This window comes from Trachemys scripta, chromosome 6, assembly GCF_013100865.1.
Source record: "Trachemys scripta elegans isolate TJP31775 chromosome 6, CAS_Tse_1.0, whole genome shotgun sequence".
Classification (NCBI taxonomy): Eukaryota; Metazoa; Chordata; order Testudines; family Emydidae; genus Trachemys; species Trachemys scripta.
Window position 1 is genome coordinate 115,895,904 of NC_048303.1, and position 26,995 is coordinate 115,922,898.

Consider the following 26,995-nt stretch of genomic DNA (forward strand, 5'->3'; position numbering starts at 1 on the left):
GGTTATGCTTTTTACAAAGTGAACATTGTTTGGATTTGATGTAATGAAACACATCTGTATTTTCTAATTAGGGCTGTCAAGCGATTAAAAAAATAATCGTTATTAATCACACGATTAAACAATAATAGAATAATATTTAAATATTTTGGATGTTTTTTTCTACATTTTCAAATATATTGATTTTAATTACAACACAGAATACAAAGTGTACAGTGCTCACTTTATATTTATTTTTATTACAAATATCTGCACTGTAAAAAATAAAAGAAATAGTATTTTTCAATTCGCCTAATATAAGTACTTTATCATGAAAGTTGAACTAAAAAAATGTTATTGTTAATCTAAAGCCTACAGTAAATGTATTCAATGTATAGTCAGATTTTCAGTTGGATTTTACCGGAAAGCTCAGAGAAAGGGAAAAAGGGGGCTGCTGCCTTGTTTGGAGCTGGGGGTGGTGGAGAAACTTGGCTAAAAATATGTTTGTATTCAGAAACATTTGGAGATGGGAGAAGTCCAATGCATATCTGTTCTGAACTAGATCACCCATCTGTAATGCAAATCTTAATTTGGTTTTGTGCCAAACATTACACTCAGGGTGTGACGGTATCAATAGATCTAACCTTTGAAAAATCTGGATATACTTGTGTCCTAATTATCTTTGCCCTAGAATGTTTTATTCTTTTTCTTATCCCACTCTGGCCCTCACCGAATCTAATTATCTATTTATTGCCCTCATATTGTGGCCAGTAAGGCCTGATAGATGGAGGGACTACATAAATTAGGACATTTTCTTATGTGAATGGGTGTAATTGTCTCTCCTGTCCACTAATCTGGCAATCTTCCCCTGAGTGTAGTGTGCTCATGCCTTCATTCATGTATGTGCCGCCTTATGGGTCTTTTCCCCTCTCACTGATTCTTCCAAAATGCAAATGTTCACTTAGCACTCATCCTGCCAATTCTTTGGGACTTGCCCTGTGTGGCTGACTAGACCTCAGGAAACAAATTAAGGAAAATTATTATTAGCATTCCAGTTGTTCAGCCATATGCTGTTGTCTGTTTTGCTTTTCACTAATTTTTTCTCTCTCTGTATCGCTTTTTACTGCCTCCCTCTTCCAGTCTCTTGGTTTCTGCTAGCTGTCAAGTGAAGGGAAAAATAACGTGCCCAACACACCACGCACTAATGTGGTTCTTAAATAAATCTGAATAACTTACGTTAGCACAAAGTAGGATAGCCGTAAATATATACATAAACCATGCATCCATAATTATGTACATAAAACTGTAGCCCATCTTAGCCCTTGCAGGAATTAGTCAATGTAGTGTCTGCTCTGAATTCATTCAGTAGCAGTGGTACAGATTATTCATATGCTATTGGAGAATAACAAATTATTTTTATGGAAATAACAAAACAAAACTAACAGCAAAAACTCCACTGTATAATTATGGCAGAGAGATAACAATATCCTGAACTCCAGGGGCATATGCACCCACTATTAGAGAGGAAAAGATTTGAAAATCCTGAACATGTTTAAACAGACTCTATGGCAAACTGGAAACTTCAGCTTAATGTGAAACCAATGCAGCTAAAATAAAGTGGGTTTAAATGCGAATCTAAAGATGGAAAGAAAAAATGAACCTTTGAAAATTATTTGCTGTGTTAAGTGTAAGTAATATTTTACTTTTTGTAAAGATTTTCTACCCTACAAAGAATCTTGTAAACAGCTGGATGCTAGCCATAATTAAAGGGCATGTATGTAGGTATGTAACCTGACAGAAAGAAAGGAAATTCAGTTGGTAAATGTCCATTAAAAATAGTCCTACTGCATTGTAAATTCTGAAGCCTTTGGATATTGCGTTCTTGTTCTGCATAATTTGCTCCATTCATATGGGATAATGTACAGTCAGGAAAGGAAAGGTAAATTGTTTAAGCCAGTCACTCTGCCCAGCTAGAATCTTAGAAATAAAAGCACAGATTCTTTAATAAGGCGGTGTGAGGTCTATTACTATGCTAAATCAAAGGGGGAAAGAGTGTTTAAACGAGCTTCTCTGGGAACCATGGCACCACGTTTTGTGTTATCCGAGGGTGATGGCCATAGCTCACTACACATGTTATGTATTACACCTGCAGTAGATAGTTCAGACAGATCAGAAAAGGGTACCTTTGATTCACTACCATTGGCAGTATAATAAAACGGGGTGTATGTGAGGGAGAAAATGTCTGCAGTCTCTAATAAGCAATATATCAACTAAGCACTGTCAGGTTTTTGTAGAAAGTTCCCCAGCATGATTTATTGCATTAATTACAGTCATGTGGGCTTCATGCTCCTAAGCCTGAAATTGCAATCATATTCTAAAGTTGATTTAAGAATATGCTTTGGCCAAGACTAAAGTGCAGCTTATTATGATTAATGTAATAAAATATTTATTACATACTTCTTTTTCTTTTCTTTGTTTCTCTGTTTGCTGCCCTAGTTAGTGTCTCATTCCAAAGCTGTGACATACAATTAGATTTCAAATGACAAGGATCCTCATCTGTTTTTCATCCATCTCGTCATTGTTTCCCTTGTTTTTACATCCTTTTTGTTCATTTTCTCGCTGCATTTTCTAACTCTGTTTCTTATCTGCTGGCCGGAGTGCATTTAAATCAAGAGCAGGCAAATTGTGCTCTGTGAACGTGGCTCTCCCCTTTGAGATCAAGTGCATTGGTATCGCCAATGTGCTCATTAAAATAAAGGCATCTAAGCGCCCTAGTACAACACTGTGGCTCTTCTGTGGGGCAACCACATTACAAAAAATAATTGGGGGGCCATGCATGGGAATGTGTTAATCCTCTAGCAGTATTGAGTGGGAACTAGAAATCAGTCAGCCTAACTTTGATTCCTGGAAAGCTACTGGAACAAATTATTAAACAATCAAGGATAACAGGGTGATAGGTAATAGCTAACATGGATTTGTCGAGAATAAATCCTGCCAAACCAACCTACTTTCCTTCTTTGAAAGGGTTACTAGCCTAGTAGATGAGGGTAGGGGAAGCTGTAGATGTGATGTATCTAGACTTTAGTAAGGATTTTGATACAGTCCCACATGACAGTCTTATTAGCAAACTAGGAAATTGTGGTCTAGATGATGATACTATAAGGTGGGTGCACAACTGGTTAAAAGATCGTACTTAAAGAGCAGTAATCAAAGGTTTGCTGTCAAACTGGCAGGATGTATCTAGTTGGGTCCCCCAAGGTTCCGTTATTCAATATTTTCATTAATGACTTGGATAATGGAGTGGAAAGCATGCTTATAAAATTTGCAGATGACACCAAGCTGGGAGGATTGCAAGCACTTTGGTGGACAGGATTAGAATTCAAAATGACCGTGACAAATTGTAGAATTGGTCTGAAATCAACTGAATGGAATTCCATAAAGACAAACACAAAGGTATTTCACTACGGAAGGAAAAATCAAATGCCCAGTTATAAACGTGGAATTACTGGCTAGGCAGTAGTATGGCAGAAAAGGATCTGAGGGTTATAGTGGATCACAAATTGAAGATGAGCTAACAATGTGATGCAGCTGCAAAAAGGGCTAATATCCTCCTGGAGTGTATTAACAGGAGTGTCATATGTAAGACATGGGAGGTAATTGTCCTGCTTTACTCAGCACTGGTGAGGCCTCAGCTGGAGAACTGGGTCCAGTTCTGGGCATGCACTTTAAGAAAGATATAGACACATTGGAGCAAGAATAATGATAAAAGGTTTAGAGAACCTGATTAACGAGGAAAGATTAAAAAAACTGGGCATGTTTAGTCTTGAGAAAAGATGACTCTGGGGGGACCGATTACAGTCTTCAAAGGGCTGCTATAAAGAGGACCGTGATCAATTGTTCTCTATGTCCCCTGATGGTAGGACAAAAAGTAATGGGCTTAACCTGCAGCAAGAGAGATTTCGGTTAGATGTTAGGAAACATTTTTAACTATAAGGATAGTTAGGAACTGGAATAGGCTTCCAAGGGAGGTTCTGGAATCCCTGTTATTGGAGGTTTTTAAGAACAGATGAGAGAAACACCTGTCAGGGGTGGGCTAGGTTTATTTGGTCCTGCTTCAGTGCAGGGGGCCGGACTAGATGGCTTTGTGAGGTCTCTTCCCGCCCTACATTTCAATGATTCTATAAAGAGGAGACTAAAAGGTTAGGGGGTACATGTTTCTCCTGTTCTCTGCCCCTTTCCTCCTCGCCTCTGAGGGGAATAAATACTGTATATTATTTATCTGATATGATCCACAGCAAAACAGGCACCCAAAAAGGCATCTTCGGTAACTCTAACCTTAATCAATATGATCACAACATACTATATTATCATTATCATCATTGTGGTAATTCCTAGAGGGCACAAACTGGGATTAAGGTTCCTTTTTGTATTTTAGGCACTGTACAAAGAAATAACACAAAGAGAGTTCCTGCCCCTGAGCGCTCACCGTCTAAGAAAGAGTAGTATTGGTAGCCTTGCCTGTAGCGTAGCATCTCTAGTGGACCCAAATACCATCGGGCTTGAGATTGTTTTTGGCATGAACCATGGAGGGCCACATTTTCAAACCTGGCATATACATTTGTGCTTGCAGTTTTGCATGAGTCATCCAGGTAGATAGGCATCTAGCTCCGCAGTTTGCATTCATAAATTCTGTTTGCAAATCTCACTTTCTGAGTGTGCAGATACACTGACACAAATGTTGAGGCTGAGACGTTGTGGAAAATACGGGCCAGGGTTTTATTTATAGCCCAGGAGCTTTTGTATTTTGTGTTTTTCCTTCTGCTCCCAGATTAATTAAAAATATATGTAATTCAACAAAGGAGACATTTCTAAGAGCGTCATAACGTTTTTCTTTGTCTCCCCGAACGTCATGTTTTTCTTTGTCCACCTTCGTTCTGAGCTGTTTTCTGCTTTTCTCTCTTCTACTAGCTCAGAATACATTCAATACCGTACATGGATGATATTGACTGTGGCCCTGACTCAGCAAGTCACCCATGTTAAGTGAAACATTAAGCACACACTTAAGTTCCATTGATTCCAATGCATTTTAAGCATATGCTTAAGTGTTTCCTGAATTGGGTCCTATGCTTTGCTCAATTGGGGCCTCACTGGGGAGAAAGTTGGAAATTCTGTGGGAGGGTTGCATGTAATGCCTTTCCTGGATTGGTACCAGGTAGCCAAGTCTTCTTGGAATGCATCGTTTCTAGGATGTATCATCCAACCTCTAGTTCCTAGGGTAAATTACATGGTCACTGACACGTTGTTCTGATTTTCCTCAGCCAAATAATCCACAAAGCTAATACGTTATTATACAGTAATTGACATGAAAGGTCACCTATACCAAGTCATTAATACAAAGTCGTGGGCAAAAAGGGAGTATGTTTTCTATACTTAATATTAACACCAACAAAATTATGTTTGCTAAAATTGTCTCCTGCTCTATACTTTACTTTAAAATCTACATTTTCAATTTAAAGCATCTGTTTCAGGAAAGAGCTCTACATTTGACTATTTTTAGTCAGAAATTATGGAAAGATTACACTCTCTCCACAGTTGATATTTACATGGTAGCTTTACAATATAAACCTATTTTGACACATACCATGGCTAGAATTAATCTAATCTTCCTGAATTTTTTCATGTGTGCTCCTTTGACAGAAGAGCACTTTTTGCTAAAGTTGGAGGTGATCGAATAAGGCTTAGTCAAGATCAGGGACCACGGTTTGAATAATCAGTTTTCATATTTTTTTTGAGACATTTTCTAATCTCTTTAGATGCTCCCATATAGCTCGAAAACAGCTTGGCCAGGAAAGTTCAGATGTGGGTTATTATATTGTCCTCCCTGAGGAGAAATGTTTTTGGGTGTAGTTTTCTGGGTTAAGGAGGGAGGGTTTTAGAGATGTGTGATCCAAACCAATGAGAAGTCAGTGGAATTCATATAATCTGCAAATCGTATTGGCAGAGATTTAGGACATCTGTAGCTGAGCCAGAAGAGTATATGGGGTTATAGATCTCCTCAGTCATAAGTTGCAGGCATTTGAAACTTGTTTTTGAAGCTGGCCAAGCATATGTGACTAAGGGCCTGATCCTGCAAAGACCTATGCACATACTTTGAACTTAACTTCATGTGCTTGAAATTAAATATGTTCATAGTCTTTGCGGGATTGGATCCTTATGATGTACTGAGAAGGAATTGCAAACTATTACTTTAAGTGTGTGTGAAGGTACGGGTGGGCGGGAGGAGATTCCTGGTCCAGATCATAGGCTAAAGGGGCTCTGTAATGAAGCGTGGGATCTGGGTGTCAGAGAAAGAAGACAGTATAGAACAGGGGTCGGCAGCCTTTGAGAAGTGGTGTGCCAAGTCTTCATTAATTTAAGGTTTCGCATGCCAGTAAAAGGTTTCATGTGCCAGGCCGGCAGTGCGGGTGGCAGACGGAACCCCAGACTGGCAGTGGGCTGAGTGGGGCCGGTGGTCAGACCCCAGCTGGCAAGGGGCCGGCGGCCGGAACCTCAGCCCACTGCTGGTCTGGGGTTCCATAATCCAGGCCAGCAGCGGGTTGAGCAGGGCCGGCGGCCGGGACCCCCGGCTGGCAGCAGCGTGCCACTAAAAATCAGCCCGTGTGCCGCCGGTTGTGGACCCCGGTATAGAAAGAGCCAGCCTACAACAAGGTGGGGGTGAGTTGTGCCTCTCTGCCTTAGGGAGCAACCTGCTTTGTCTCTTTCTGATTTTGGCTACTGTATGTTATCATCCTGGTTTCTAAGAATAAAAGTAGTGTTGTATTGCAACCTTCCAGCCAGAATATTTTGTGTGTTGTATCTGACTTCTCTGTTTGTATGCTGTGAAACATAGATCCATGTTCATAGATCTTAGATGGTCAAAAGATTCTCGTAGATCATAAAGGGGTCCAAGTATTTCTAGGAACTACCGCCAAGAATCCTGCAGGGGTTATAACTAACATGCAGAGACACAGTAGGCACTCATACAAAGCATATAAACCTCACAAGGGCTCCTGTGGTGGTTTGCTCCATGTGAATACCTTACCAATGAAGAAATAGTGCATTCCATCTTCCCAGGCCAGTGATGCACACCAATGCATCACACAGCAGTTGAGGTTTTAAGAAAAATTAGGTATTCGCAGACAAAAACTTCATGACACAGAGCTAAGGCTGTAAATAGGTTTCAGTAGCTTAAGTGGGAAACAATGTAAAATAACGTTGTAGTTAAAAAACACGAACCCAAACACACAAACAAACAGCCTCCAAATCAGACAGCCAGAAGTGTCAATGTTAAAGTTACACTTAAAACAAAATAAAATAAAAACAACCAAACACTTTGAAAGTACGTTTCAGGCCCTGCATTCCGAGGTTACTACTAAAGTGTTGCAAATATTGAAAAGGAGAAGCACCAATCTCCTAAATAAATAAAAGAAGGGTGGGTCAGGAAGGGGGGTGAGGAAAGTGTCTGTTTAATTTTAATTTGAGGTAGGTTGTTTTCTTCTAAATAACGAAACAGCCAGGGCCAGATCCTCAGCTCCACGGAAGCCAAAGGAGCTCTGCCAATTTACGCCAGCTGAGGATGTGACCAACTATGTATCAGTTGCACTTACTGTTTCTGGGCCTGATCCTGTAAGGTTCTGAGGGAGTTCAGAGAACTCAGAGCCTTATAGAGTTGGGCTTCAAATTTTGTAGCATTCATGGGTGAAATCCTGGCCCCTTTAAAGTCAATGGCAGGTTTGCCATTGATTTCAATGGGGCCAGGATTTTACCCCATATCTTTAAAGGATCTGGTGGTCACGTCTGGATTTAGGGCAAGTGACCCAGGCAACTGCCAGGGGTGCCTGTCTTGGGAAGTGCCAGGCTCGGAGTGTTGTGCATGAATAAATATAGATTTACAGATCCTAGCGTGCAAATTATTCAGCTTATATGACAGGGATGAATCATGCATGCAAATTGTGCATCAAAGTTGTGAAATGGGCTCCAAATGCAATAAAAATAAGGTATTCAAAAGTTTAACAAACTGGGTGGGGCGGGGGTGTGCCGAAGATGCTCCTTGCCTGGTATGTTATCTGGTCTAGGGCCGGCCCTGATTGTGGTAAAAGTTGGAGAAAAGAATACACGCTGAAAAACCAAACTAAAACTAGAGCCTGCCTTAACATCTGTTCGGATGTACCTCCTGTAAAAAGTGGACAGATAACTAATGTTTATTTTAGAAACTCTTACTTTACTGAGATATCAGGTTACAAATATTCTTGTGCTCATTTACTTGGAATCTGCATTCACTTTTCTTCAAGGAAATCTGAATATGTCTTAATTTTGGACTCATGAAATATTTCACTTGTAATTTTGGGGAAGTTAATTGATCATAAATGTAATTTGTGTTGACCAGAAAACCTTAAGAGCATGTGCAAATGGGTTTTAATTAAGAAATATTGCAATCTTAGAGATTTTACATGCAATTGAAAGCACTTGATGAAAACCTTAAAATATAGAGTGTTTGGCCTAAGCATTGTGGTGTTTAGAGGAGGGAAGTTTAACTGATAGGCAGAATTCCATGGCAATATAAATGACTAGGGTAAAAATTCAAGCAAAATGTCTGGGGTGGGGTTTTTTTCTTAAAAGTGATCCTTAGCCACTGTGTTATTCCTTTGATTCTGCAGAGTTCAGAAGTTGTTATATGTCAAAACCGATAAATATATATTTTGCAACTGAAGCCCTTCTGCACTTCGTGTGTGTGTGTATGTGGGCGGAGGAGGAGCTGCCAAGCAAAGTCAATTCTGAACAGATAGCAAGGGAATAAGAATGCTAGAAATATCATTCTACAAGTGCTGTGCTGTCTGTTGTTATGGGCTCTCTCACTCTTGGAGTGGTCCTGCGTAGTCTCAGGCACGATTTATCAATGAGACCTCTGAGTTTGGGAAGAGGTGGTTTCCCATCTTTACAACACTGAGAAGAGAGAGTGACTTTCCAATGTTATTTCTAGGACAGAACGAAGAGCCAGATTGCTGTCTTCTGAATTCCGTGATCATAAAAGTTGCTTGTATTCTGGGTATGGCCTTGCCTGTCAATGTAACATTAGCATTTACTGTGAGCAAGTCTCTAGGATAACTGTATTGTAGTGCTAGGCACGAAGCCTGCAAGGTGCTGTGTGTTGTGTTTTCAGCACGGAGTTGTGAGCACTTAGCACCACACTGGCATGTTTTTAACACCAGGGCACGTTTTTGTTCGCTTGTATTAAAATATTCTGTAGGCAGTAGGTTTGCACTTAAGAATCTGTTCTAACCAGAGAGAGAATTGGGCAGTGAACAAACTTTGGGTACATGTACGCTGCAAATAAATGTGTAATTGCAATGCAGACAGGCATACCCACGCTAGCTTTAACCTAGCTAGCCAAGGTAACAATAGTAGTGTAGACGTAGTGGCATGGGCTTCAGGACAGACTAACAACTTGAGAATGTACCCCAGCTCCCTAGTGGGCTTGTACTTTGGTTGCTAGTCTGTGCTGAAGCCCGTCCCACTGCATCTTCACTACTGTAGATTAAAGCGATCACAGGGATGCCTACCTGTGCTGCAATCTAGGGTGACCAGATAGCAAGTGTGAAAATGTGGAACAGGTGGTAATAAGCACCTATATAAGACACAGCCCTGAAGATCAGGGTTGTCTCTATAAAATCAGGATATCTGGTCACCCTACTGCAATCAGACCTTCCCTTGCAATATAGACATTCCCTTTGACTGGTGACATGTGCAGCTTATAAGAAAACCACATCACAACTAGCATCATATTTCTGCCAAGATCTAACTGTCTATAGATTCAGTTAAACTGAATTTGAGACTCCCTGTAGTAGCTCCATCTGGTGACTGTCAGTAATGTTATAAATCGAATGCTTTTGAACCTTAAAGAAACCAGCATCTGAGTCTAACTAAAGCAAATATTTGTTTCCTTTGTGTATAACTACAGAAGAGTTTAAATGCAGCTGTGTTATTCAGTGTTACCCAATGACTTTTCATGCTGAAATAAAAACAACCCTCAATTTGTAATTCAATTGTTAGTGTTAGGCCTTATCCGTACTGCAATCAGAATAGAAAAATCCAAACCATGGTAGTTACAGCTGAGTTAAACACAGCTGTAGTTTAGTGAGGAAGGATGATCTGGTTGTTAAGTTACTTGTCTGGGAATCAGAAGATCTGCGTTCAGTTCCTGCACCACCAGAGACTTTCTGTGTGTGACTTTGGGCAAGTCACTTAGGCCCAGATCCACAAAGGTAGTTAGATGCCTAAATATCTTTGAGGATCTGTCCCTTAGGCCTAGTCTTCACTTACCGGCTGGTCCGGCGGCACGCCATCGATGTTCTGGGATCGATCCCGGAAGTGCTCACAGTCGGCGCCGGTACTCCAGCTCGCCGAGAGGAGTACGCGGCGTCGACGGGGGGAGACTTCCGGCTGCGTCTGGACCGCGGTAAGTTCGGACTAAGGTACTTCGAATTCAGCTACGTTATTAACGTAGCTGAATTTGCGTACCTTAGTCCGAAGTCCGGACTAAGTGGGGACCAGCCCTTAGTCTCTTTGTGCCTCAGTTTCCCTTCTGTAAAAGGAGAATAGTATTTCCCCAGCTTGAGGGGTGTTGTGAGCATAAATACATTAAACAACACAAGATGCTTCAATACTACAGTAAAGTGGGGCTGCATAGATCAGTATGGACAGTTTTTTATTTGTTTCAGAGCTATTTTATTAACTAGTGCTGCCAGCAATCTCGGTCGAGTACAGTTTGAGTAGCCTAGGTTCTCAGAAAAAAACTGGTCAGAGCGCTGTACTGAATGGAACCCAGCAGTGTTTCAAGTTGTTACGAGTAGGGTTCTGGCCTGAGAATACACAAGATCGTATCAATGTTATATATGTTTTTATTTTTTTTTTCTTTCTATCAAGCAGCAAAATAATTTGCTAGGACTTCAGAAAAACCCGGCTCAGCAGAGTGCATGATGCAAATTCAGCATGACACAGCAAGGGTGGGATATGGACAGGAAAAGGGGAAAAGCGAGACAAGGGTGACTATGACAAGAACCTGTAGTTACTCAGTTAAGAGTAACATTAAGCACCGGGATCAGTGGATATTGACCGCTCTCCTTGGACAGGGATGTAGACTTTGTCCCCCTGACTCAGATCATATGGCTGAGACCAGGAAATGAACTCCAGTTCCTTACCAGCACGCCTAAGTGTCAGATCCTTATTATATAAGGCCTGTACACATTTTTGTGGCTACATTAACTTTTTTTTTTAAACCTTCCCTTCTTCCTCATTTCCTATAAGTGAGATGGGGGGAGTTAAGATTTTAATGAGGCCGGGGAGAATAGAAACAGAATTATTTGCCGCCTTCCAACTCTCGTCGAATACAGGTTGCTGTTTGAAATCTCTGTTGGTCGACACTGGTTGTGTCAGAATTATAGCTCTACGGCGTGATTCTGCACGGCATTACCCCTGGCTTACGCCAATGGAGGTGCGGCGTTTTAACGTAATGGGCATGATTCACCACAGTTACATCGGCATAAAATCAGAGTAATACAGTGGCAAATCAGGCCCATTTCGCCAGACTCTCAGCTGCTGACTACCATGAATCTCTGCTGATTTACACCAGTGGTGCATCTGCCCCATTATGTTGAAAAGTCCCTGCCTCCCATGCAAAGTGACACACCAGACCACTGAAATAATTCATCAGAAGATCGTGAAGGCACTGATTTGTTAATAGTTAATAGTAACTACCGGGCATCTTTAAAGCACAGAGGATTTAGAACAGCTTACTTGCAGATATGAAATTTTATCTTCACAAGTTCAGAGAAGATGAGTGACTGTGTGTTGCTCCTGTGTTGTGACAAGCCAGCCTTTAACAAGTGATGATTTATGGCATATTTAACAGGAAGCCGTTGTATGTGCTATGTATACAGAAGCAGTATTTTAAAAGTGTGTCTGAGGGTGGGGGTGGAAATGTGGGCTGCCAGTCAAAATACTGATGACTTATAAATGGTGGTTGCTGTACTGAAGTAAATGTTTGTTCCCATGCTTTAAACAGCATCAGCTCTTTATTTCAACACTGTACCCTACCAGAATAAAAGGATTTCTCCCAGGCATTGATCCAGGTTAGTCTCCATTGTGGTATACGGGGGGTTCTTTTATATCAACATCAATATTGTGGTTAGTCTTCAAAACAGAGCTGTTACTTTTTATTTGCATGTTCACTGCAGAAACCTGATTCAGCAGTGTTCGTTTGACAGCTGGCATGTGCTTCAAAGGGGATGTTTACAGTCCTAGACCCTTACAATTCCACTTATCCTGCATGGGGATCAAGGTTCCACTGAATGCCTGGCCTTCTGGTTAAGAAGCAAGATTGGGATCAGGAGATCTGATATGGGTTCTGTTCCTAGCACTTCTGCGTGACTTTGGGCAAGTCACTTAATCTCTCCGTGTCTCAGTTTCTCTATCCATAAAATGGGGCTGCCAATACTAGTTGTCTACTCTGGGGGAATGCACCTTCCCAATCTTGGGTTGCTCTGGGGGCTGGAGAGGCCCCCAGGATAATTTAGGCACCCCGTCTGAAATCTCTGGAGCCCCATCTGTCGTTGACACAGCCTTCTGCTCTCAGACACACCCTGGCACACCCCCTGCTCTGCAGCTTTTGATGGGGGTCCTCGAAGAGTAGCCTTATGCCTGTGTTCTCCAGTAACCATCCTGGGGAAATCTTCCCCTGGCTGGAACCAGGGCTTTTAGGGCCCCTTTACACTGCACTGGCCCAGTGTATAGGGCCAGGGCAGGAGTGAGGCTCTCATTCCAGGACAGAATTAAGCAGCAGCACTCAAGTGGATTAGGGACTGAACCTACAAGATCCCGAGCACCTCCTGTGTGGGGCTGACCTCTCTCTGCTCCCCCCCAGAGTTAATGAGAACACTCAGTGCCTCACAGGAGCCTCAAGGGAGATGATCTTCAGACATAGGCAAAAGCTGGTTTTGTCATATGCTGAGGCTCTATACATGCTGTCCATCATCACCTAGACAGCAGAGATGACCTATTTCAGTTACACAGGGAGAAAGGATCATTCTGCTCTTAGACCTTGATTCAGCAAAGCAGTGGGATACTCATGTGCTTTGTTGAATCAAGGCTTTAATACCCCAATAAGGCCATACTGTACATACACCGAAAAGGAAGGATGTGATAACGGAACCCTTTACGGTGACAGCAAGGGCAGGATTTAGACTTGTATCTCTTTCAAATCATGTCTGTTTAGTTCCCTGACCTCCCTCTTCCCCCCTCCATAAAAAAAGTTTTACTAATGCCAGTAGTGCAGAAGTAATGCAGCTGTTGAAAAACAGTTCATTTTTATTCATCATCATCAGAAGTGCCAGCTGATTTCTGATTCCAGATCCTTATTGTTGGTGATGATGAGGTTGAAAGTAGATAGACTACAGTTGGATTTTCAGATACTAAAGTCATCATGGTTTTGCTGGCTATTAGGGAAAAAAAACATAGTTACTTGTAAACTAAGCAATTTTCAATATGGAAGTAATTAATGGAAAATAAATATGGAGCAGCATTTTTGCAGAACTTCTGTTTTGATCCTAATTACTCTTGGAAACATGCATCAGACGATAAACAGTATGGTGACTGTATTGTGCTTTTTTCTTTGTCTTGATAAGTGAATATAGGACAATATAACTCCTATGTTTATCTGAACAATAGATGAAATATTGGAGTTGAATAGATATCTCAAGATGCATCCATGTTGAGTCCTTGGAGACTCACTAGTTCTCGTGAATTATGTGTATATTAGAAACATTTCATCTTTGTCACAATGATCAAAAGAAAAATGTAAATATGACACCTTGTCAGACTTAAACATCTGACATCCAAATTACATAACCTGTCAACTTTTCAGGAAGAAAACGAAAGTGATAAATAGCAATCAAAGAGGACAGGCATCCAGTACATTGTTTGGCCTTTGGTCCTGTCTCTTCTTTAAATTTCACAGATTTCCTCTTCCTCCTGCAATTCACTGCAATGAGCAGGGGATCTGGGATGACTGGAGAGCAACCCTGAATATCATTGTTATGGTATGTCACAGTGCCGTCAGGGCACCTGGGCTTCTTTCCCTTCTGCAGGCAGGGCTGAGAGTGAGAACCATTCACAGGGCTAACAGGAGGGGGGACTGGAGGTGCTGGGATTGTTTTTCATGAGAGAACGGACTCCTCTAATCTGGGGAAATGGCCAGTTCCAGCTTCTCCTAGTGCCCAGAATTGAGGTCCAGATGATATGTAGCTTCAGACCAACTGAAAAATCCGACTTATCCTCCAAAACGCTTTAAAATGTGGATGATGCCAGTGTTTGAGGACTAGCAGACGAAAGTGAATTTGTGAGCATCACCCACCAAACATGGGTGAGTTAACTGGCCTGATGTTATTTTGGTCTGATTTAAACAGGAAGAGTGGGTAGTGCACATTGCCTTGTACAACATTTGTAAGTAATATGTAAGTTGGATAAATCCAGCTGGTCGCTAGGTGTTACTGTGTTCTCACTGAAATGCAAATGCCGGGACCTATCTGCGGTTATAAATAAGGACACTTTTAAAGGTGACCTGCAAAGGGCAAAACACAATGAAGTTGTATGTAGTGGTTTTTTTTAATGACATATAAAAATGGCCTGAATCATTTCTGCTTGTTAATTGGAAAAACATCAGAACCGTGTTCCTTTAACTACAACAGAGCATAGCTAATTCTTTGTGCTTGTCACTGAAATATTGCCTCTTTGTGTTTGTTGTTGATCATTTTCTAATACCATTAAGCATTGTCATATACCTGAAGAGACCATTCCACCTTTTGTGCTTCTAAATTACAATCTTGTATAGATGGGTAGTTTGCACATGTAAAGAAAATAGTCTTTCAATATCACATGTAATTTAAATGTAAGGACCATTTTCCTTTTTATGCTTTTAATGCCATGATCAGCAAGAAAATTAGTAGCTCAACAAAAGTTATCTTTAGGGATGGCTTGAACTCTGATTAACAACTGTGGTTTGATTTGTCACTGATCACAAAGGCCTATAAAAATATCCTTGTAGACCAGCATAAAATTGTTTCCAGATTTTGATCTTCTGCCAAGGTTTCCAGCATGAAAGAAAGGTCAGTTCCTCAAGGAGAAATGGTTCCACTCTCAAGAAGAAACCTGATTGTGTAGGTGATCTTAAGTCTAAGTGAATTTGTGGAGTGCTGTCTTGGTAGCTACTGATGTTTTTCTTCTCTGTCCCCTAAAGATGAAATATTTTATATCTTTCATATCTGTCCACTTGTAAACTGGGGCAGATTTAGGGGCAGGTGACCCAGGTGACTGCCTGGGGTGCTGGGCTCAGGGTACTGTGCATGAATAAATACAGATTTACATATCCTAGTGTGCAAATTTATCGTCTTATATGACCGGGATAAATCATGCATGCAAATTGTGCATCAAAGTCGCGAAATGGGCTACAAATGCAATAAAAAATAAGGTATTCAAAAGTTTAACAAATGGGGGGTGGGGAAGCGCCAAAGATGGTCCTCCCCTGGGGTGCCATTTGATCTAGGGCCGGCCCTGCTTGTAAACTATGCATTGCACTGTAGTATGATTATTTGCAAACCCTTTGTGTTTGGGTGTGTTGTGTTATAATACTGTTCTGTACATTTCTGTCTATATTTATTTAGTCCTTGAAAATGCATCTCATTAAAGATACTTTTTAATGGAATAAATATGATGCTTTAGTTTTTGTTTTGTTTTTTAATTGGAACCAGTACAACCTCTGGTTTCACAAATGAAGCAATTCAGAATGGGTTTAGCTACTCGAATTGGGCCCCTGCGCACAGCAGTGGAATCAATCTACAAGTTTTCTATCTCACATTTGTTCGAAAATGCAGACTTGCCTCTAGTCCCAGACTTTTCCACAAATCTCCATGCGCCCAAGTGTGCGCCAGTGACAGGAGGAGCTCATTTTGATTGTTTTTTTGCCATACTCTAGTAACATCATTTGTGAAACTGAAGTTGGCTTTTCAAACATGAGACAGGTATGTAATAATGTTTTCCAATGATCTTTGTGAAATTGATTTTTTTTCCTTTCTTAAGGAAATTATTTTGGGGGAAAACACGTCGCACAAACTCATTGTTCCCTTGTCTATTCTTTTTCCTCTGTCAGACCAGGATGAGAGAGCAGCGGAACTCAGCAGGGAGCAGAATGAGAAAACCATTCGCAGCACTCAGACGGCTCTCCGTAACTTCAGAGAGTTTCTCATCTCCAAATATCCCTCAGAAACCCGGGAAATCTATGTCATCCCTTGCAAAGAGCTCGATGCATACCTAGCTTCCTTCTTTGTGGATGCCAGACAGAAGGATGGCTCAGAATATGAGCCAAACAGCTTGGCCAACTATCAGTGCGGGCTGGAGCGCTATCTCAAAGAACACAGGTATGGATACAGTATTACAAGGGATAAGGAGTTCAAGAGATCTCAAGAAGCTTTGAAGCAAAAGCAGATAGAGCTGAGGTGTAAAGGTAAAGGAAACAAGCCACACAAATCCATGAAGCTGACCTTTGCTGATGAGCTTATCCTACGCAAAAGAGGCTTGTTGAGTCGATATAATCCCGAGGGGCTGCTGAACCTTGTCTGGCTAAATAATACTAAGGCGTTTGGACACTGTACAGGTTTTCATGGGTCCACCCTCAAATGGGGGGATATCAGACTCAGGGTGACAGAAACAGGCTTGGAATACTTGGAGTGGATGGGGCAAGAGACTGGGGATATGAATGCCAAAACCAAGAGAGGAGGGACTGATTCCAGAGTCTATGCCACCCAGCATGCTCCACAGACCTGCCCAGTGCAAGACTACAAGGAGTACGCTCAAAGACGGCCCCCTGCCATGCGATACGAAGATGCTCCTTTCTACCTGTCCATCAAGCCGGTTGTCAACTTGGCTGCACTTCATTGGTACAACTGTCAAGCCCTGGGGAAAAACAAGCTTGCAAAGATGGTAAAGACGATGTGCGAGAAGGGCAACATCCCTGGCAGAAAGACCAACTTCAGCGTCTACCAGAGCTGCAGCACCCTGTCCGAAGCACAGAGTAACCAGCTGGTGCTAATCTGTAACAATTTAAGTCAACAAGCTGCCCAGTCTATGGCAAGCCACTCCAGTTCTGGCAACTTCATAGTGTCGGCGTCTTATGACTCTTCCTCCGACACGGCCTGAAAGGTGGATTTCAATTGAACAGTTTTTTGTTAAGCTCTGAATTTATGCCCAATAATACACATCAACTGTGATTGTACACTATTCCCCACACCTTCCCAGTGTTAATTCACTTTATAAAAAATATAAATATATAATATATTTTTCTTTTTACAAATAAGTCGATAGAAATAGTTTAGTATTACTAACATAGTATTTATAGTGTTTAATACAAAAATGAAAGCTACTTATGGGTTATAATATAATTGCAGATTTTACAAGGGCAAAATGGTTCTCAGGCAACACAAGAGAGACTGGAAATACAGTTTTTAACAGGCATGCAAACAATGAGTGTAAATCCCCATGGAGGCTTACATCTCAAATCTGTTTTAAATCGTTTTGTAAAGCTTCTTATTTTAACAACATGATCTCCAAGGTAGAGGGAGACAAACTTATCACGGGCTACCTGAAACCTTGTACTTGTTCAGCCAGACCAGGAAATAAGAGATGTATCAGTGTAAGCTTGTGAAATCATTTAGAGCAGTTTTTGTTTTCTTATCGTTGTGGTCCCTGAGACTCATTTACGCCAGCCGGAAAAATATATAATATTCCTACACAAAGTCCACTGAAGACTATTTTTAACTATTTTTTGTTGTTGATTTTCTGTGATCAAAAATGTCGCCGGTCTTTAGACTATGAAATATTGTTTTGACCAATATGCAAAGGTGTAATGGCAAAAAGACTGTTATACAAATAATCTTTACTGTTTCAAACTAAGCACTGGTCATTAGTATTTTGTTTTATGTCATCCATGGAAATGCAGCGTGAGCTTCTACTAAATTAGAATTTCAGCTACTCTTTCAATTGTCCAGGGAATGCAACAGTGCTGAAAAATCAGAAATCTTTTCCCAAGCCATAAAAATAGACTACGGATAAATCAACTGTGTCTTCAATTGTCATTCAAAATCCATAGGAGGTATAATGGACAATTTAAATCATTTTTATATTTAATATGTGGGGGGGAACTAAATTCTTAAAATACTAGAAAACACAATGAGCTAAATTCAGCTAACACACAATTCCCATTAAAGACAATATGTGTGAATATTAGGGTGACAATATGTCCCGATTTTATTGGGACAGTCCTGATTTTTGGGGCTTTGTTGTATATAGGCGCCTATTACCCCCCACCCTCTGTCCCGATTTTTCAGACTTGCTGTCTGGTCAGCCTAGTGAATATGAAAGCAGAATTTGGCTCTTAAAGACTAAATAATGACTGTTATCTTTCCAGCTGATTTACTTTGCAATATAATTGTTCATTAAGCACAGGGAAGACACTAACAAATTAAACATTTCAGTTGGAACCATTACATTATAATCCCTAACCTTTAAAATTGAGTATGATCATTTTGGTGGTAATTGAACTGAGTTTACGCTGCATTACGTATGAAAATGCTTTGCTAAGGTACCCTAGCACTGCAAAGATGAGACTTTAGACAAAACTACTAGTGACTTGATTTGATGGCCATGGAATTTAATGGCAGTCCATCCATTGACTTCAATGGGTGCTTGATCAGGCTAGAGGTGAGCAAGCTGTTTCTTTATTGACGTTCTTTAGATCTGCAACTCTGTAGTGAGTGACATTTAAACCAGTGGAGAATAAAGGGAGGATGAGAATAAGGGTAGCAAAAAGAAGTAGAAACTGACCAACCCAACACTGTGTTTGAATATACTTTAACTGATACGAGGATGAAATTTTCTCCTATGCAGAGGATTAGCGTAAGGTTCTATGCATCACTTCAGCCGTATTTTGAGGTCTTCAGTGGAACGTTAATAGCACGTCGGCCTTGTGGTGGCCCTCTGCACGAGCATGAATTTCACCCCAACGAATCTCTCTCCCACCTGACCTTGTAACACATATCAACTGTAAAGCAACTTGCGTGTGGCACAATCTGCTTTTGAACTCCCAGTGATACTTACATATCAGTGCACCTGTGGTACTGCAGGGCTTTGATTTCTTGTGTGCTTGCTAAGCCAGAGTTTTGCACAAGAGGGTAAAATCACCAAGAGCTACTACTCTACCCATCTTTCCGGCCCCTGAGTTGCTAATAGATACCGTACCCTTTCTTCCCCACTGTTTAGGACTTTGGGGTAGACGTTGGTTTGGCTGGAGTCAGGTGATGGTAGCTGATAGTTCATACTGCACATTCTTACTGGCTCTACAACAGGCATTGGTCTTGATTTTGAACATCGCATTTGAGGCCAAAACTTGCGCCCATGGATATTAGCGTCAGGTGTGCCACTGAGTTCAGTGGATCGGGATATTTGACCTGTTCGGGTGTGTCTACACTGCAGTTGGAGGTGTGATTGGAGAACAGATTGGCGTACCCCTGCTAGCTTAACCTAGCTAGCACACCTAGAAATAGCAGTGCAGGTGCGGGGGCATGGGCTAGCAACGTGAGTATGTACCCAGAGCCACTGATGTGCTTGCACAGCCTGTGCTGAGCTAGCTTGGGTACCCAACCTGAGCTGCAGTCAGACCTCCAATTGCAGTGTAGACATAACCTTAGTAAAGGAGGAGGAAAAATAAGGGACAGTAGTGATGGTGATGGGCCTTCCAAGGCTTCTAGATGGTGCCTGCAAATAAATGTGCCAATATCCCACACAGTTTGGGTATCCAAATGCCATTCCTGTGACTCACCCACATGCCCTGTCCTAACATGCTTTCTTGGAGAGACTTGTGGTGGTGATGTACAAGGTGCTGTAGAATCCCCCTGCTTGGCCTCTCTGCTCCCACAGGACAGAACTGCAGTGTCTTTAGGGCAGCCGGTTCCTCCCGAGGCTGAGCAGGAGACACAGGGGACCCATTGAACCTAGTGGCAACACCACCATGAGAGATAGTAATGCCTCCCTCTCTTGGGAACCCATTTAGGTAGGACCTGGAATTGTTAGCTCAGGTGAATTGGTTTGTGGTGTGATTTCTGCCTTGTCATATGTTCTGATCAACCTTTGTATCCCTGATTGGCCCCATACAACCTAACTAGAAACACATTTCTCCACCAAACCCTTGAAATGTTGCTTTGTGCATGTGAGTGTTGTGTTTTAGGGTATGTGTCTACACAGCAGCTGCAGCAGACTGGGCAGCGGCTTGCTCTAGCCAACCAAGTACGTCCCCAAAGGGTCAGGTGAAATTGTACTCGGGTGGGTTGCCGGAGCCGCTGCTCATATTGCTGCAGCCACCAGCTATTTTTAGCATGCTAACTTCTGCAGAGCTAGCGCATGTCTGTCTACCCAGGCTGGGAATTCTACCTCCCAGCTGAAGTGTAGTCATCCACTTAAACTTACCAGAGCCTTTTAGTATAATCAGAGTAGATCATTAAGGAAGAAAAGGCACTAAGATTGCTGAATGCACTTGGGGAGCAAGAGCAATTCCATTGCTTTTTGCTTCTCAGTCCATATTTCCCATACCCTTCCTGCCAGCTCCCGTTCCCAGCGTTTGTCTGTTCGGCATTTACAGGTTTGAGTTTGGGATCGCGTCATAGGCAGGGTGTTAATCTTGATATAACCGTGAAAGATGGCAGCTCTGCTAGTTCCCATGCTTAGGAATCAGTGTGTATTTTGGAGATTGGGAGGGAGGGGCGTGGTTATTGCATTTATTTTATTTTTAAATACATGTTTTAGCCTTTTCTTTTGTATGTTATGACAACCCTAATGAGTAACTCAGGGTTACAATACTGAACTTGCCGTGCCAGTGGCAGAATGCTGAGAGCTTTGCTAGGGATGGGCAGCACAATACAGAGCTCTCTAGATAGACTCTTTGTTGAGGTAGCTTTGAACACATCGGGCCCGAATCTGATATCTGTATAGGAGGGTTGCCACTGGCTGTGCCCCCACTGCCAGCCTGACCGTCCTCCCCCTAGCAGCTTGCCCCCACACCCATCCCACCCCAGGATCCCCTGGCTTGTCTCACACACACACACAGAGCAAGACCAGGGCATTGGCTGGACTTCAGCGTGTTGTCCCTCAGCTGCAAAGCACATGGCTGGCAGCAAATAAAATCTGGCGTGCCACATCCGCTGACCAGGAACCAGCAAGGCAGCAGAAAAACTGGCCTGGCCAGGCCAGGCGGCAACCCTACTGAGTAGCACCATCCTCCAACGGTAGATCCATTGACGTCAAAGGGCAGTGGGAGGAAGGTACTATTCAGTCTGAGTAATGGTATCAGAATCTGGCCCATAAAGGAGGCGCTATAAACTTCTTTATAAATACGCCTGCTGTACGTTTTAATGTAACCTGTCAAAATGGAGCTTTGAGAAGTGAGTTCAAGTACTGATCTCTTTTTTTACTTTGAGAAAATGAGTGTAATGACTCTTCCCGTGCCATATTTGCCTGTTGAAATAGCTGTAAGGGGGAATGTTATTGTCTTTGCAGTATGACGCTTTCCTGTTAGTAAAGCCACGACAGTGAAGCCAGGACATAGTTCTGTAATTTGCCACCAGGGCCGGCTCTGGCTTTTTTGCCACCCAAGGCAAAAAAGCCTCCCGCCGCCCCCACCCCCAGCGCGGCAGGGGAGGGGCCGAGCCCGGCCGTGGGCCGCTCTCCCCGACCGGCCGGAGCACCGGGGGGCGGGCGGCGAGAGCCCCGGGAGGAGGGCGGAAAGCCCGGCTGGGGCTCCGCTCTCCCCAGCATCCAGAGCATCGGGAGGAGGATGGAGAGCCCGGCTGGGGCTCCGCTCTCCCCGGCGGCCGAAGCCGGAGCACCGCGCCGCCCCCATCCAGGTGCCGTCCCAAGCACAAGCTAGGTGGGCTGGTGCCTGGCGCCGGCCCTGGTTGCCACAAGCCTTTTAACCCTTTATTTCTACAGAAACCAAGGGCTAGATTCTGTCACCCTTCCTCCATGATCGGTCCCACTGAAACCAAAGGGGCTAGTCGTGAAATAAGGTATTACTCATAGCCAACGACCTGAGCCATGTGAAATGATGAAGGAGTTGGGTAACTTGTAAAAATGCATTGAGAGGCTTTGTCTGTGCTATTGACTGACTTCTGTCCTAATATAAACACTGGCATGTGCTCTGTGCATTTTAAACCAAGTTAAGAAATGTAGCACAGTTTAAAAGTGTTTAGGATGGTTTGCATCAATGTGACAGCCCCCATTTACATCTAAGCAAACCCACTGGTTTGAGTGGGGTAACTTGGGCATAACTGAGTACAAAATTTGTTCCTCTATTTTTTTTTTAAGTCTTAATACAGCTACTCAAACCCTGAGCAGGAGAGAGATTTCCGACCCACTGTTTTTGTTGTGCAAAGTAGGCTTGCATGACACATTAAAAAGCATGACACTAACAAGTGTAGTAAATGTAAGGCAAACAGTCTGTTTAAAAAGCCAAGAAACAAACCTGGAAGTGTGTTATGATCACCCATTAAAATAGACACAGGTGAGTTCATCTGAAAGTGATCCTTCAAATACATGCATATGAGTCTATTTGAATGATTGGACATTCAGATATGTGCGTCTCTGGATACTAGAACTGAATGCTTATGCCTTGTTTTAATAATCACCGGTGTGTATCTCTGGTGTTATTGTGTGTTTGCACAACGCACTTGTTTCACTATGTGATACCCCATACTTGAGATGGGTGAACTCTGGAGTTTTGTGAACCTTACAGTTAATTATTTGTGTCAGAAAAGGCGTGCACAACTAGTTCAAGTATGTGAATCTGACCTGGTTACACAAACTTCCACATAGCTATGCTTTTAAATACATGCAGTTAGCATAAAAAGCCTACAGGTTAACTGTAGTTACATTGCAATGTGCATAAAAAAACCCCTTCAGTTATTGTGTAATAATTCTACAATAAGTGTACAAGCAATGTTATGTTGGACAATATAACAGTGCAGAACAGCTGTACTTGTCACACGCGTCTGTTTCTTGAAGGATACGAACATTGTGGAACTATTTCATATTAATGTGCATTTCTCAGAAGCTACAGACCATTGGTATTTAATCTATAATGTACTTACAGCTTTGTTTCTGCATATGAGGTGTTTTACGGGTTACATTAATACACACACTTTGCTCGAGTGTTTGATTAGAAGGAAAACCGAGTTTTATTACTCTGCGGGTATAGCTGATGTGCAGCACAAAACAGCATTGCCTAGTAGGAGGTGGCTTCGTGCTTTCATACCGCCTGGATTCTGGGCTGGACAAGGGGCCAAAATGGCCCTAATGTAAATTAAAATCCCCATAGCATCATGTACTCTCCTTATTCTATTCAGATTCTTATATGTCCCTCATTGCCATGGTATCTGAGCACCTTCCAAGCGTGCATTAAATGACATGACTAACATCTGTTATGTATGGTTTTTTCTTTCTCTCTTCCCCACCTGTAGCAAAGCAAGAACTCACTGGCACGGCGCCTCCTGCTGGTCGTCTTGGGAATTAGCTCTTCAGCATACAGAACGCCTCCTTCTGCTGGTGTCTTGCCCACCTCGGGCCCCCGTGTCCCTCCCGGACACTGGTGCTCCTTTGGTCAGGGTTCTGCCCCCAGCAGTAACCCAGTGTCTGGGTCTCTGCTCCAGGGGAACCCCCAGCTCTCTATCCCCACCTTGCCTCAGTGGATATGCATTTTGGACATGAGTTGCTACTTCTGTTGTCACATAAAAAGGCCATTCTGTTCTGACTCAGGCTAGATTGGTATCCTAACCCACCCAGGGACAATGAATTTTCTTCTTGTGCTTTCATGTATGTACTGGAATCTATTCTCCCATTAAGGGGGAATAGTACATAGAGAAAAAAATCCCAAAACATGGATTTATTCATGGACAGTAAACTCAAACTGTACCTTAGAATTATTTTTTAAAGTTCTGATTCTGAACCCTTTTGATTAAAAACCTTTAGTTGAAATACACCCATCAGGAGGAGCCCGGGAAGCCCTCCAAAACAATTAAACCATTGTGGTTCTGCTACCACGCAGGCAGGAGGCTGCAAAATAGACACACGAGGCTACGATATAACTCCTCCTTGTTCTAGGAATCCCAAGTGTTATGAAACAATGTGTTACCATGGACACTGGGCGCTGGCTTCTCCAAACTGTTCCAGCAGTTTTATGATGGTGTACTTCCACCGTAGCTGATAGCAGGGCCGGCTCCAGGCACCAGCCGAGCAAGCTGGTGCTTGGGGCGGCAGCTTGTAGGAGGCGGCATTCCACCCAATCCTAGGGCAGCATGGCCGCTTTTTTGTTGTTATTGCTGCTGTTGTTCCGCTCCGGCCGCCCTGTAGGGGGCAGCGGTGTAGAGGACAGGAGCGCCCTGCAGCAAGCCCGGCAGGGCAGCCCGCGTCCTTCCCTCCCAGCCGACCGGAGCGGTGCAGAGCCCTCCCGGCAGGGGGCACGGTGGGAGGGGCTGTGTGGCAGCGCCCCGCTGAAGCCCTGGCCTCCCCCCTTCTCTCTCTCCCCCCACTCTCTCCCCCTTCCCCCACTAGCCGGGGCACATCTGCAGGGCAGGGAGTCTCCCTGCACCCTGGCTCCGGCCGCGCCGCAGGTTTGGGTTTTTTTTTGTTTTTTTTTGTTTTTTGCTTGGGGCAGTCAGAAAGCCGGAGCCGGCCCTGGCTGATAGTTACCCCAGTGGAAGCTAGTGGGAAATCAGTCTGTGATAGTAAAGTGATTGCAGAGGTCAATATGGCGGCCATTATAAACTCAGCAACAGAGCCTTAGTTCGAGTGTATCATATGTGTCTGTGTATAAGTAGTAGCTTTTCTCCTGATCGTCAGAACACAGCCGGTCATTCTGATGCGAACTGTAGCTTTCTCTATGCTATTTTTCGTAACATCTCTCAGCAGTGCAGTATCACCAGCGCAGCGCCGCTCGTGATAGAAACGATAGGAGTGCTAGCATAGACAAGCTGCCATGCCAGTACTTTTATCACCCTGTCATCTCAATGGGATCAGAACAGGGTTACGTGAAGCATTGGTAAAGGCACTACACCAGTGGTCCGACCATTCCAGGCACCCGCACAGCTGCACCAGTGGGGGTGTAATCCTTGGAGATTTAAAGAAAATTGCCAGGGTAAATACAGGTAGCTAGTTATGCATTCGTGGCTTGCAGTCTCAGGAAGGAGATAGCTAGTTCGTTATTCTTGATAATAAGCTGTCATGTTGGGGAAATGGTCAAACCGACAGTGATATGTGGAGTCCTAGTTCCTCCTGGTGAGGAAACATCAGTTTAGTACAAAATTGGCTTGTAACATGGAAGTAACATTTTTCATACAATATAGTTTCCCTATTGGTGTGAGGAATTTCTTTTCCCATCTTCTGTACTCTCACTGGATTGATTAATATTAGGAGGTAAGAGATACAAAATTCTATTAGTTTGATTGTGCAAATGATGTATGTGGTGCTAAATGAGTTCTCTTTGTATTGATAATGGACCTACACTGGAAAAGGGATTAGCAGGTTAGTTCATTACAGAGCAGGGTGAAGTATCTTTAACAGTCATTTGTTTTGAAGTTTAATTTGGATCTTCAGTAATGAATGGACACTACATCCATTATAGTTGGGATTGTCAATAGCCTAAGGGAGTTAGGTTTATAGGTTCATAGATTCATAGATTCTAGGACTGGAAGGGAGCTCAAGAGGTCATCGAGTCCAGTCCCCTGCCCTCATGGCAGGACCAAATACTGTCTAGTCCATCCCTGATAGACATTTATCTAACCTACTCTTAAATATCTCCAGAGATGGAGATTCCACAACCTCCCTAGGCAATTTATTCCAGTGTTTAACCACCCTGATAGTTAGGAACTTTTTCCTAATGTTCAACCTAGACCTCCCTTGCTTCAGTTTAAGCCCATTGCTTCTTGTTCTATCCTTAGAGGCTAAGGTGAACAAGTTTTCTCCCTCCTCCTTATGACACCCTTTTAGATACCTGAAAACTGCTATCATGTCCCCTCTCAGTCTTCTCTTTTCCAAACTAAACAAACCCAATTCTTTCAGCCTTCCTTCATAGGTCATGTTCTCAAGACCTTTAATCATTCTTGTTGCTCTTCTCTGGACCCTTTCCAATTTCTCCACATCTTTCTTGAAATGCGGTGCCCAGAACTGGACACAATACTCCAGCTGAGGCCTAACCAAAGCAGAGTAGAGTGGAAGAAATTCAATGGGATTTTGGTGCCTAAAGCTGTTACACCCCTTTGAAAATCCCAGTTTATATCCATTGCATTAATGGTTATGTGTTTTTTTTCCCCATTGTTATTTTCTACTGTCTATAAATCTCATTTTAGTAATTGAGTTGCCAACTGAGGTGAAAAATTAACAAAACGTAAGTTTTTATTTGGCACAGAAATTCTGATTATTTGATGCGGAAAGAAAATAGACCTTTTAATTCAGTTTCAGAGATATTATCCTTGCTATTTTTTAATAGTCTACTTGTTATAAAAAGACGGTCTGACACTTCCCAAGCCTGGAATTTGACCTGCTTTATAATAGCTATAATCTTGTGGAAAATGTCCTGCACATCCTCAGGGCAGTCGTCTCAGCTTGTGTAAATTGCTGTGTAGCTCCATTGACTTTCATGGACTTAGGCCGTCTTAACCCAGTGGAAAATCCAACCCAGAGTATTTATTGGATTTGGGTATTTTTATTGAAATCCACCTCTCCTTCATCAAGAAATTTAAAACACCTCAGGCAATAACCATGGCTTTTATAGGGCCTAGATTTTTTTTTTTAAGTTTTGTGCTCTGCTTATGCAGCTATATCAGAAAGAGTGCAA

At 42.5% G+C, this 26,995-nt stretch overlaps 1 protein-coding gene across 3 annotated transcripts in view; it reads left to right on the forward strand.

Moving 5' to 3' along the window:
* The window catches only part of KIAA1958 (KIAA1958 ortholog), a 114,942-nt gene that overhangs the window by 66,004 nt on the left and 21,943 nt on the right, over nt 1-26,995 (forward strand). For 2 of the 3 annotated variants that reach the window (XM_034773737.1, XM_034773738.1), the window contains one exon: nt 16,214-18,404. The exons of the other annotated variant lie outside the window; for it this stretch is intronic. In XM_034773737.1, the coding sequence (XP_034629628.1) occupies nt 16,214-17,259 (1,046 nt within the window). In that variant the 3' untranslated portion in view covers nt 17,260-18,404. Of the gene's footprint in view, nt 1-16,213; nt 18,405-26,995 lie in introns of those variants that run through there. 3 annotated transcript variants of the gene reach the window in all.